The sequence below is a fragment of the Sebastes umbrosus genome, chromosome 15 (genome assembly GCF_015220745.1).
Source record: "Sebastes umbrosus isolate fSebUmb1 chromosome 15, fSebUmb1.pri, whole genome shotgun sequence".
Lineage (NCBI taxonomy): Eukaryota > Metazoa > Chordata > Actinopteri > Perciformes > Sebastidae > Sebastes > Sebastes umbrosus.
Genome location: NC_051283.1, coordinates 12,935,260 through 12,948,399, shown reverse-complemented (window position 1 = coordinate 12,948,399; position 13,140 = coordinate 12,935,260). Strand labels below are relative to the sequence as shown.

The following is a 13,140-nucleotide window of genomic DNA, read 5'->3' as shown; positions in this document are numbered from 1 at the left end:
ATACTGTTAATTTGATATGAGACTGTGTGTCTGCCTTTGTCTAAGTATGCATATCCAAATGACTTTACAGAGTTTAGGATCACCTTTCTTTCTTTATCTTTACTACAGGGTTTACAAGGAGATAGAGGCCAAGCTGGAAAACCAGGAAACATGGTGAGATTCAGCAACATATCTTCGTCTTGTTGAGCTAACTCTAATTCCGATGGAGCTTATTTTTAGTTGAAAAACCTGAATATTATGCCATGGTAACATTTATGACACATATTTTCCTGTTAATGTCAAGACTAGAAAGCTGTAAAGGTGGACTCTTACTCTTAAATCCTCATCTACTACTGTGTGGATGTACCCATATGTTGATTTTTTAAAGTTTCCCAGTACTTTGATGACATCTTTTTCTCACCACTCACCACTCTGAAAATGCTATTATCAACCAGAAATATGACATAAAGTGCTATCTAATCACTACCTTACATTAGTTACAGTAGGCAGTACTTCTGTGAGGGAAGAGATTCCATTTCTTTCTACATTTTAGGACAGCACCGTTGGGTTTTTGTCTCAAAGCTTTAGATTTGAAGTGACTTGAGAGGAGCTTGTGTTTCCATGATTTCACAGAGCCCCCTACTGGTTGCAGTGAAAATGATGTTCAACACACAAACCTCTCAAACACAAGCTCTCTTGCTGTGTTTCTAGTACTCACGTAATTGTCAGGAACAAGTTTAAACCTGCTTTAAGAGGTGTGAATTGTTTTGTATTTTCATCGCTAAGTTCATCTTGTCTCAGGTGTTCCTTTCTCTGTTCCCTGTCCACAGGGACCTCCTGGTTTCCCAGGTCCTCAGGGCCCATCTGGTCCATCGGTAAGTTTAATTCACACTTCCAACTTCATTTTCATTAATTTTCCTCTCTTATCATCCTTTAATCAGTGATGGAAGGGGTACTTAGATACGTTTTATTAAGTAAAAGTACCAGTACAACAAAACAACAACAAAGGAGATGATTAATTGGGTAACAAAGAAGAAAAAAAAAAATTCTGCTGCACAAAATTATATTCATTTTTCTCTAATGTTTGCTTTTCTGTAAAATATTGGATGAATTTACCTTTTTGGGCTTCAAACTGTTGTTTAAATGAAACCTGAGAAGTTTAGAGGAGAAATCACTCTTTGGTAACTGCAAACAACTCCCACAGGAAAGTTGGAAAAAACTGGTTTAATATTCAACAATGCAATGTTTTCTTTTAATGTCTGAAAAGTATCTAGTGGCTATAGCTGCCAAAATAAATGCAGCGGAGTAAAAAGTAAATTTTTCCCTGAAATGTTATGAAGTATAAAGTAGCATTATAGTACATAGTAAAGTACACCTCAAAATGAAACTGTACTTGAGTTATTGTACTTCGCCACTTTCCACTTCTGATTTTTCAATATCTTTATCTAATCTACTTCTTCCTCTCTTTTTGGCTTTTTCAAATACAGATCATCTCACTTTGAAATCTAGCAGCCCTTGATTATGCCATCTTGGCCATCTCTCCACCCTCGCTGCCTCTCTATCCGTGGCTCTTTAATGAAAGTTATTTCAGATGAGGAAACGATTCGGTTGTCTCTTTCTCCAGTTGTTCAATTATTCCCCCGTCTAAGTGATGGAGAGTGGGACTGCTGTGCAAGACAGAGCCCTCCCCCTTCTTCTTCCTCATACGGATTTATTGTTTTTAGGAGGATAGAGATGCTAAATGGATGAGCTGTGTGGGCGCTGCGTGGAATCCATTTGCAGCGTGGTAGCACTTTATAGCAGGTGTTAGCCTCTGCTGTGTGCAGTGGTGTATCTGTTTATACTGTGCGTGAGGGAGAGAAGTGTGCTGAATATATTACTCATATTCAGTGGTGAGGAAGTTACTCACAATGATGAGCCACTAATTAGTTTCTCCTCCGTATGATCAATTACTAATTACATTCTCTAAATTACAACCCTCAGTAATCACTCTAATAACTAATATCTCACAGTGATATTCTTGCCATTTTTTTGAAGTTCAGTTGTAGTTATTTATCCTAAAGGGACAATTCATATTAACCCCCCAGTTAGCTAAACAGCTAATTATCACTCACAGATGCCACCATTTTCAAAGCGCCCAGCTTCCTTTGACATGCTTTTATTCACTCATTTAAACTCTTTTTCTGTTCTTCCAGCGCTCATCTGTCTTCCGCTTACAGCAGCTGTTGCTAGGCAACAGATCACACTCGCACACGCATGTGTAATGTTTACATCACAACAGCATTTCGATATTCACTTAGAATTGAAATTTCATGCGTTACAGAAGTAAAGTCAGTCCGTAGTTTGATCACGATATTTTGTTGTTTTAACGCCATAATACTGCTCGTTTGTTTGATGTTAGTTTGAAGAGATTAATGACTAAATGAAGTCTGCAGTTTTGGTATTATTTGGAAGACACAATAAGGGAGGAAGGGATAAATTGAGGGAATTGTATAATTTATGTGGGAATAAATGAAAAAAAATTGAATTCACCAACAAGCTAAGCCGAGCAGACGATGTCCATTCTCCGGATATCACCATCACAGACCTGGATTAACATCCTGAAAGCTGATAGAGTTGTAGAGCAGAGGAGAAAAATCAAATGTAGGCAGTGTTTTTTCCTCTCTTTCATATTGACTCGCCTTGCCACCGGGGGAGCATACATATCACATACTCTCCTTCATTTCCTAATCATTCCTCACTCCCATCATTCTCAGGGTCAGCGGGGTGAGGGAGGGTCACCCGGCCTCCCAGGATTGAAGGGCGAGCAGGTACGTATCTGCCAATCAATTTCCCTGAAATCAGAAGATGTAAGAAAACTAATTTATTTCTGGGTTTGACTGATTGTATGATCTTCACCTCAGGGCCCTACGGGGACGAACGGGTACCCAGGAATCATGGGACCGCCTGGACTTCCTGTAAGTTACTCTCACCTGACTCATTATAAAAGAAGCGTGAGATTTACAGCAATCTGACAGCTTTAATGGATCCATAGGTGGTGACATTGATTAACTGTTCATATGTGTATGTGTGTGTGTGTGTCAGGGGCTGAAGGGCGAACGTGGGAGCTCGGGAAGCGGTGGTCAGAAAGGAGAATCGGTAAGCCATTACACCATCAATGTTATATACTACGCAATGCATCTGCGGCTATAGTGTAGCATATTATAGCTAACATTTCCTTCACCTCTGCAGGGTCTTCCTGGAACCCCTGGGTATCAAGGACAGGCCGGCTCACCGGTCAGTGTTTCATCATATGATTTTGGCTTCCTCATTTATCATCGCAAACTTTAATAATAATCTGAACCAATTTGTGTCTGCAGGGAATTAAAGGAGACACGGGTCCAGCTGGGCCTGTTGGCGCCAAAGGCGATTCTGTATGTATAACACATTCATATGTATAATAGAAAAATGTGACCTTTAGAAATGAATCCCATATTCATATGTTACTTTTTTTTTTTTATTTCAAGGGTTTCCAAGGACAACCAGGTTTCCCAGGACCACCCGTATGTAAATGTTTTATCTCCTCTATGGCAAATTCTTGCCTTTGGACTAGTTGTAATGGATTTGTATGTTACTGTGTGTATTATTAGGGTGCACCAGGTCTTGCCGGCAAAACTGGAAGGGAAGGGGGCTCTGGGCTCAAAGGGGAAAGAGTGAGTACCAATCGCACCTTTAGCTTTTTTTTTTTTTTTGCATCCAAAATGATGATTGGTTGTACTGAAAATCCCTGCTTTCAAAGGGCAATGACGGCACTCAAGGCAATCAGGGACCAACTGGACCCCCAGGCTCATCAGGCTCCCCTGGGCTGATGGTATATACATGTTATATTCCTGTATATTATCAAAGTTTGACCCATGCTAACATAATCTCTGAACTGTATGATATTCAGAATCCTTATTTGCACTCTCTCACCGTGTTTGCAATGAAAGGGCCCCCCTGGCATTGAAGGATTGGATGGAAAAGATGGGAAACCAGGGCTACGGGTAAGTTACACAGAGACATGCAGAATATCCAAACGTACACTGAGGTCACGCTATAGTTGGTTTAGTTAAATACATGCAACAAAACAGTTGACCTTTGGCACTGGCTATTTTTTCATTGTCAGGGAGAGGCAGGCCCTCCAGGCCCGGCAGCACCACGAGGAATCCCAGTAAGTATCACCTCTGACATCTACATGACCTGATTTTGATTCTCTGTCTATCCAGTGCAGAAAACTATGTGAATTAGACATGAGAAATATAGTGTGTACAGAATATCCTGAACACTAAATGCTATCCAAACCAGATCTTACTATGGAATATAATGTATTTTTTGTATCAATCTCTGTGAATCAATTATATTCTGAAGGTGCTAAATTCGATGTCCAGAATATTAAAATAGCAGCAAACAACTATTTGCTATGTAAAGATATAGTGGAGTAATGTCTACCTGAGCAGCAAATAAAGTCGCACCCTGTGTGTGTTGTAATCCAAGCTTCTCCGTGCTTTGTTGACATTGACGGGCCGGCTGCGCGTGATATTAGTGCATGTGAGCGTGCCCCACTGGCTAGCTAACAGACGCTGCTCTGCTCTGCTCTCATACGGCGGTTACAGCTGATAACACGGAGTCATCGCGGAAGCGTAGCACCCACCTCCCGGTTCCCCCCTCGGGTAAACACCGTTATCTCTGTCAGCACTTTTGCCATTGTTTGCGCTGTTAGCGCTGTTAGCGCCGTTAGCACCGTTAGCCAGCTTGCCGTCGCCATGTGAAGAGCTGTTGAGAGGCAATAGAAATACTCCCACATACTGTATCATAATACCATATTTAGCACCTTTAAGAGTTTGTTAACAGTTGCAGAAAATAACAAAACAAGGTTTCAATTCATTATTTGTCTGAATCTGTCATATATAGGCTACTGAGATTTTTAGCCATATTTGCTGCATGACTTTTCCCATAGGACCACCATGAGGTTCAAATTTATAGTTTTGAGTAATTTGTTTGGTACAGACATTTATGTCTCTCCCTTGGGATTAATTCTAATCATTTACTTATTCTTTAACCTTTCCTCTGGCACCATCGTCGGGTCAGATTTTTATTTGTCCAGAACTTTGGTTTAAGACCAAACACCTGCAAAATAATTACATTTCCAATAGCCTCAGCTGTACTTTGTGTTTAGTGCTAATTAGCAAATGTTAGCAAGCTAACACCTTAAACTAAGAGGTGTTTGCATTTAGCTCAAAATCTAAATACAGCCTCACCGAGCCGTTGGCCCCAATTTGTGTTAAAACATGGAACCATTTAAAGATAAAAGTTGTGTTCTGCCAAACTCTCACATAAGCAATGCCCTCGTTATATTTCACACACAGCAGCTTGTTTTGGTAGATACAATCAGGGAGGCATACTTTTTGTATACAATGCATTAGAATTGCATTGCCGTGGCTCACCTTGAGTTTCACAAATAGCAAACTAGTATGCAAATCAGCCTGCATGACTAAACCAATTTCATTGAAAACCTATCTAAATGGAGAGATGGATTGCCAACGATGGGTGACTTTTTTGTGCTCTTGAGATTGTGACTTGCATTTTGGATTGCGAACGAATGCATATGTATGGAAAAGTTTCAAGACAGGTCAAGACGGATGTGATCATCTTAATTCTTGACTTTTGTCTAGTTTCACCAACGGCACTCCAGTTAAATTAGCATGGGCTGTGACTCATGTATGTGCAATCATTACCGAGTCTTGTTAATGTTGAAGATGTCACTAGTGATGTGACCCCATTTGAAACTTCTAAGCTTCCCATCCTCTTCTAAGATCTCCTAAAATCTTTCTGTCTTGTCTACCGACGCAGCAGAGATAGTGATATCCACACACTGTAGTCAGCTTCAGTGAAGAAATGAGCCTCTCTCCCTCCCTCCGCTTTCTTTTTTATTTATCTCACTCACTCTTTGTATCTCAGTTTGTGTTCTACCCGAGAGCAGGTGTTCAGGATTTCAAAGACTCGTCTGCCTTTTCTTTGGCAGCCTCGGCTTTGTGAATTTTGAGACCGTACCAATCTCATTCTCTTTGATGTCTCTCCTCAGGGATTCAAAGGGAAAACTGGCCATGCTGGCTTCCCCGGACAGAAGGTTAGCCAACAACTCATTGCTTTACCATCACACTATGTCCGTCTGTTTGTCTACTTACCATTGCTGTCTGTTTCTTGTGCATTAGGCCAAGCTGTTTTATCAAACTCATAATTACTGTCATGACACAAGTCTGGGTGTTATCAATGTGCTGCCTCATTGTTTTTAGTCTCCACTAGTAGAAGAGTGATGCATTCCACTCATGCTTCCTTCATTACCTTTTCATTACTTTCTCATTCCTTCAGGGTGAACCTGGACCTTCAGGTCCACCTGGACCATCCGGCAGGGCTGGACACGAGGTGAGTATTTTTGCTTTATACCCCAAGTGGATTTGGAAAAAGAAAAAGAGCACATCGATAATCTGTGCATACAAGCGAAAAGCAAGTATCATAGTCAGTGGAGATTTCTAAAGGTCAATCTGTGAACCTTTCCAGGGTGATCCCGGTACACCAGGAGCTCCGGGACGACCTGGATCCTCTGGCCACATTGTAAGTTCACTGCCCTTTTTTTTTAGCCTTTATAGTCTACATGTGTGTTCTGTTGATAATGTAGTATATTAAACTTGAATAATGTGTGTTTACTTTCCTTGTTAGGGTTCTACAGGTCCAGCTGGACCACCAGGACCTCCTGGTCCATCAGGAGTGGTAAGAGAAATGCTGTGAAACATGTGACCATCATATTTTTTAGAAAGAAAGAAAGAAAGAAGATGAATCTTTAACATTTCTAAAGGGAAATGGGTTGTTTCAGTAGCCAAATATGTGTTGGAGATCAGAGTAAAATACATTAATTAGTGAGTGCTGAGCATGACAAATAATACGAACATGATGATTATACTATGATTACAGTGAATAATTAGAGAAGCTATGTGTACTTAGAAAAAAGAATAAGTGAAGTGATCAGAGATAAGGATATGGTATCTCAATTTAAAGATTCACAAGTTGAAATTAATGTGCCTTTAGAAAGTGTTAGAATTATGCATTATGAGCTTTATTGTATATTGTATATTGGGTGGGTGAAACAAAACACAATGCAATTCTGTCCTGCTAAAGTGCAAACAATAGAAAATAATCTAACAATCTGAATTCTCCATCTTCCCTCTGTAGGGTATAAAAGGAGATAAGGGCCAAGGTGGTGAGAGGGGTCTTCCAGGGATGGGAGGAGCCCCAGGCCCCCCCGGGCACCCAGGGATCATAGTTAGTACCTCCCAACTTGTCTCCAAATTTTCCCCCTAGAAATTTAATGTAACACTTTTTTTTTTTAGCTGCTACCATGCCAATATATCTTACTTAACTTCCTTGTCTCCTGCTTTGACTTTGTCCTTTAGGGAGAGCCAGGCAATGATGGTGAAGCTGGTAAAGATGTGAGTAATGTCTGAGTGTGGTGTTTGTCCCCATTATTAAGTTTAATGGAGAGAGATTGATATGCTGATGTGCATTTTTCATTACTTTCATTCTCTCTTTGTTTTGACAGGGATCGGGAGGCCTACCAGGGGACAATGGGCAGCCGGGTCAAAAGGTAAGAGTCGACTCGGGTTTATGTGAGTGTGTGTGTGTGTGTGTGTGGTCAAACCGAGCATCAACCATCCATTACCACCACAGACCATTTGAATGCACAGAGACGCCCCCTTTTAGCTCAGGGAGACTTAGGCCAGTGCACTATGGTGCTGAACATGCTCGCTCTCTCAATTTCTGCCCACTCAGCACCCGCACTTAACACAGTCATCAGTTCACTAACCCTCCGACCCTCCCAGCGACACCCTCCTTCCTCCTCCCCTCACTTCACCCCTCTCTAAACTGGCAGCCTGCCGCCTGCTCACCGTCTGTATCTGTAGAGCCTGTTGGATCTCTCCTTAGACACAGGCTTACAGTACTGTAGGTGGATGCAGTGATAAAGTTATTCTCTGCCTCTGGGATAATGCTATTAAGCCTGAGGGGAGATGCTAGATGAGGCTATTTGTCACACTGACAGGACGGCATTGTCAGGGTTTTAGCTGCACGGAAGAGGAGAACAGAGGAGAAAGACAAGAACGGACTCCTCTATTCTTCTCCCTCCTCTCTATTTCAAGAGCCGCTTGTCTGTCGGTGACATGTAAACATTAGACGTCCATTATGGACTGCTTTGTCCTTGATAAATCACTGTCGCTAATGTAGCAGGGTGGTTTTTTGAGTGCATTTAAACAACCAGAATGGTTGGCTCAGTTGTATGGAAAGTTATATAGACGTATAAAAATGCTGTCTGAAAATGCCCGCTTCTTCTTCTTTTCCGAAATAAGGTTGATAGTAATCTTCATATGCTTCTCAAGGTTAGAAAAATAATTAAACAGATCAAAGCAGAAATGGCAATGTAAGGAAGAACATAATGGTGGACAATTTGCTTTGTGACTTAGACTGAGATGAGAAGATTGATACCACTATCTCTTTGTTAAATTGACTACTACACTGTGACTTTTTATAACTTTTTGCAACATACTTTACTATACATTTCTTTTACTTTTTAGACGTACTATACTAGACATTTTTTTACTTTTGCTACATACTGTACTATTACTTTTTTATCACTTTTTTCCGACATACTTTACTAGGACTTTTGTCACTTTTGTTTTAACTTACTACAAGATGACTTTTTTGACATACTATAGTATGAGGTTTTTATCAATTTTTTTGACATACTATACTATGACTTATTTATCACTTTTTACGACATACTATACTCTGACTTTTATATCACTTTTTCGACATACTATACTATGACTTTTTTATCACTTTTTTCGACATACTATACTATGACTTTTTTCACTTTTTTCGTTATATGATACTATGACTTTTTAATGACTTTTTTCGACATACTATACTATGAATTTGTATCACTTTTTTCGACTTACTATACTATGACTTTTTACCCCTTTTTTGACAAACTATACTATGATTTTTTTGACATACTAAAAAAGTGATAAAAAGTGATACTATAGTATGTCGAAAAAAGTCATAGTTATAGGATGTTGAAAAAAGTGATAAAAAAGTCATACTGTAGTATGTCGAAAAAAGTCATAGTATAGTATGTGGAAAAAAGTGATAAAAACGTCATACTATAGTATGTTCAAAAAGGTCATAGTATAGTATGTGGAAAAAGTGATAAAAAGGTCATAGTATGTCGAAAAATGTCATAGTATAGCATGGCGTTTTTTATGAGTTTTTACACATCCTCCACTATGACATTTTTTATTTTCTCTCCAATCTGCATGATAGAAATTTTTGTTTATCTACTAACATTACCTGTCTCTGTGTCTGTGTGTGTCTTTCTCCCAGGGTGAAGCAGGGGCCGCAGGACAGAGGGGTTCTCCAGGGGAGAGAGGTAGACCGGGACCCCCCGGTGGTGGAGGTTACCACGCCAAGGACGCACAGCCAATGATTGGCCAAGTCGGACCCAGAGGAGAGAGGGGAAGCCCAGGCATGGAGGGTCCCGCCGGGCTCCCTGGAGTTGCAGGGTCACCAGGAAATGATGTAAGATACAATTTCATTACACTTACAGCACTATAGCTTAATTTGTTTTTCATTTTTAATCAGCTCTAAATCATCCCATATCCACCTTTTGTTGTAAGGCAGTACAGTGGCCAAAGCGCTAACAAGCGCCATCTCATTCATTTTTTAATTATTTCCCTTGATTGATTGCCCTTTTATGTTTCTCTTCATTTCTCTATTCTTAAACAGGCTGTAGTCAATTATGATGAAGTCAAGAACTTCATCCGCCAGCAGGTCATCAAGATCTTTGATGGTGAGGGCATGCGCATTGTTATGCAAATGTCATGTAAACTTTTTTTTTATGTTAAATGTGTATAATGCTGCAGTTTCTAGACTCTATACACATTTTTCTCTTCAGATACATATCTCTCTTCCAAATAATTATTCCATTTCTCCTCTGTGACACCTCTGATATTGCCACTGTGGAATCATTGTTTGTCATCGCGTTTTCCCCATCCCCAGAGAGAATGGCCTACTACATGTCTCGCATGCAGAATCCAGTAGAGCAGGTGTCATCCCCGGGTCGGCCCGGGCCCCCAGGGAAAGACGGATCTGCAGGTATTCCTGGGAACCCAGGTGCACCTGGACTCCCGGGACAGATCGGCAGACAAGGCCGGCCAGGAGGCCAAGGACCCGCCGGTGAGCCATCAGCTAAACCAATAATCTTTTCAGCAACATGACAGTGACTTAAATGTCACAATTAGCTGACTGTAATCGGTTTATCTGTCATGTGTTCAAAAAATGTGTGGTCTTTTTTCTGTAGGACCACGAGGACCACACGGAGAAAAAGGAGATAAGGGTGTTGGAGAGATGGGAGACGTAGGACCTCCAGGAGGGCCAGGTAGAGTGGCAGCCATATAGTGTTTCAACCTTAATTAAAGCTGTAGCTTAATAGTTAGCGACGTTTTCAGTTGCAGTAAATCCTTTCTCCTGTCACATTTTGTTGAGGCAGTATAGTACGTCAAAAAAAGTGGAAAAAAGTCATAGTATACAATGTCGACTGTACAACTGATGCTAAACCTTTCTGACAGAATTGGCTAAGTAAGGGATTATGTACAGCGAGCCGGTCATTGTTGCAAAATAAACACCGACAGGGTGATGCGGGACTCGGAAGCGGAGGGGTGGACAGCACCACAATGACCCACTCGCTGTACATTACCCTGTTTATTACACAGCTACTTACTTAAGAAGCATTGATAGTACCAAAAATCATTCCATTTACCTTCTTTCTTCCAGGTGTCCCAGGCCCCCAAGGCTATGGTAAGATGGGACCCCCAGGTCCTGTTGGTCAGCAGGGCGTTCCTGGGATTTCAGGCTCTCCCGGGCAGCCTGGTTCAAAGGGACATGATGGTCGGTGTAATCCTGCAGACTGTATGAGCCATCAAGTAGAGTACAGCCCCAAGGGCCCACCTATGAAGGGCCCCTGGTAGAGGGCTAGAGGTGATGGGCAGAGAGGACTGAAGCGAAAAAGACTACGGAGAAGACAGAAAGCCAAAGACCATGATCCAAAGTTATTAAATCTGACCACAAGATGAAATGTAGGAGCTCCTTTTGTTGTTAAAATTGTATAGATTTACCCCACACAGATTTCTACTGTAGTCCTGAGCAGAAAATCAACAATTTCTTTCTAAGGGCCCCGCTGGAATGAGGCCTGCAAAAGACACACCAGCAGCACATTTTTATTGCATCATTTCTTTTTCCTTATGAATGCCAATTCATTGTTTTATATTACTGCCTCTTATTTTGGTCTCGCCTTTTATTCTCACCGTGTTTCACTCCTTTTGTACATTTTCCAACAACCCAGGGGAGGTGACAAGAATCACAATTTGTATTTTTCTTCTCCTTGATTAATTCTGGCCTATTCTGTTTTTTTTTTTTGTTCTTGTTTTTTCTTTTCATTTTCTTTGTCTAAATCTGTAGGAAAGGGAATACACACAATTATTGTAGCACTCTCGCAGAATCACATTCAGTGTGCATCCAATGCATTTCTAATATTCTCTCTCGGTGCTTGTGGTGTGACTTATTTGAATTTTGACTTGTAAGAGAATATCCCTAGAAATGTATTTCAGTTCTGCAGAGACAGATGTCAAAAACCTGCATTCATACCCCCGTTTGATGGATTGACTGTTTTGTATATATTTATATTTATATATAGTGGCTTTTTATACTTTTTCAACGGATTTGATACATATGGCCAGCCACCTTTTTTCATTTTTTAATGGTTACAAAGCAACAAAAAAAGCCAAAGGGATGTTTTTCTAATGTCTATAAGCTTTCAAAATTGAATAATGTGTTCAGTAAAAAGACATAATTATTTATAAAAGAAAACTGTGTTTACACCAAAAAAAAACATATTGGCTTTTTTAATTATGTTGCTGAAGTTCATTTTGTGTCATTTTAACTCCAGTATTTTTTGGAAATACAGCCATTTTAAAGCATCTCATCTCATTTTGTATTCCAAAGTAGTTGTAATAGCCATCTGTCTGCTTCAACAGGCACTTAATTAAGGAATTATGAGCAATAATTGAGCCCATTTACCACAGATACGTAATGCTACACTGAGCACGGCCACCAAGCCCTCACAATCACGCACGGATAAAGAACATATTCTGAAAAGCATCACAAATGTTTTTGTAGTGTTACCTGTTACTGTATTTTGGGGGTTATTTTTTATATGTAATTTTTTTATATCTGGAAGTCTATGGAGTTTTAGATCGCCACCATCTCTTACCATCTCCATCAATAATCAGCAGTTGAAACTATGAGCCATGGTCAGACTTTTGTTTCTCACAAACTAGCGGATGGGAAATGTTTAAGTCAAAACTGAATTAAATTGCTTTTCAAAGATGCTGTATCATGTTATCATTGTCAACCTGTGTTGTGTGAAACACTAATCAAATACTGTTGTCCATCCATGGATGGATTATGAGACGATGGGATCCTGGGCAAGGACTGAAGTTGAAGTTGAATTTGCAATTGTCTTTCTAGTAGTTTTGCATCTCTTTGTGGTCGTTTTGCATCACACTCTCGTTTTGATAGTTTTATGTCTCATTGTAGTTGTTTTGCATCTCTTTGTGGTCGTTTTGCATCACACTCTCGTTTTGATAGTTTTATGTCTCATTGTAGTTGTTTTGCATCTCTTTGTGGTCGTTTTGCATCACACTCTCGTTTTGATAGTTTTATGTCTCATTGTAGTTGTTTTGCATCTCTTTGTGGTTGTTTTACATCTTATGTTGTTGTTTTGCCTCTCTTTGTGGTTGTTTGCATCTCTTTGGCGCTGTTTTGCATCTCTTTGTAGTTGTTTTGCATCTCTTTGTGGTTGTTTTACGTCTCTATGTTGTTGTTTTGCATCTCTTTGTGGTTGTTTTGCATCTCTTTGGCGCTGTTTTGCATCTCTTTGGCGCTGTTTTGCCTCTCTTTGTGGTTGTTTTACGTCTCTGTTGTTGTTTTGCATCTCTTTTGTAGTTGTTTTGCATCTCTTTGTAGTTGTTTTGCATTTCT

The 13,140-nt window shown here is 40.2% G+C and overlaps 1 protein-coding gene across 4 annotated transcripts in view; it reads left to right on the top strand.

Annotated features, from left to right (window-relative positions):
- col16a1 (collagen, type XVI, alpha 1) overlaps positions 1–12,486 on the top strand; it is a 133,856-nt gene extending 121,370 nt beyond the window's left edge. For all 4 annotated transcript variants that reach the window (XM_037795031.1, XM_037795030.1, XM_037795032.1 and 1 more), the window contains 24 exons: positions 109–153; positions 810–854; positions 2,736–2,789; positions 2,883–2,936; positions 3,064–3,117; positions 3,211–3,255; positions 3,339–3,392; positions 3,486–3,521; positions 3,609–3,671; positions 3,758–3,829; positions 3,948–4,001; positions 4,124–4,168; positions 6,080–6,124; positions 6,367–6,420; positions 6,556–6,609; positions 6,715–6,765; positions 7,225–7,314; positions 7,446–7,481; positions 7,592–7,636; positions 9,427–9,621; positions 9,829–9,892; positions 10,102–10,278; positions 10,403–10,480; positions 10,876–12,486. In XM_037795031.1, the coding sequence (XP_037650959.1) occupies positions 109–153; positions 810–854; positions 2,736–2,789; positions 2,883–2,936; positions 3,064–3,117; positions 3,211–3,255; positions 3,339–3,392; positions 3,486–3,521; positions 3,609–3,671; positions 3,758–3,829; positions 3,948–4,001; positions 4,124–4,168; positions 6,080–6,124; positions 6,367–6,420; positions 6,556–6,609; positions 6,715–6,765; positions 7,225–7,314; positions 7,446–7,481; positions 7,592–7,636; positions 9,427–9,621; positions 9,829–9,892; positions 10,102–10,278; positions 10,403–10,480; positions 10,876–11,069 (1,704 nt within the window). In that variant the 3' untranslated portion in view covers positions 11,070–12,486. The remainder of the gene's footprint in view (positions 1–108; positions 154–809; positions 855–2,735; positions 2,790–2,882; positions 2,937–3,063; positions 3,118–3,210; positions 3,256–3,338; positions 3,393–3,485; positions 3,522–3,608; positions 3,672–3,757; positions 3,830–3,947; positions 4,002–4,123; positions 4,169–6,079; positions 6,125–6,366; positions 6,421–6,555; positions 6,610–6,714; positions 6,766–7,224; positions 7,315–7,445; positions 7,482–7,591; positions 7,637–9,426; positions 9,622–9,828; positions 9,893–10,101; positions 10,279–10,402; positions 10,481–10,875) is intronic.
- The last annotated feature ends 654 nt before the right edge of the window (positions 12,487–13,140 follow it).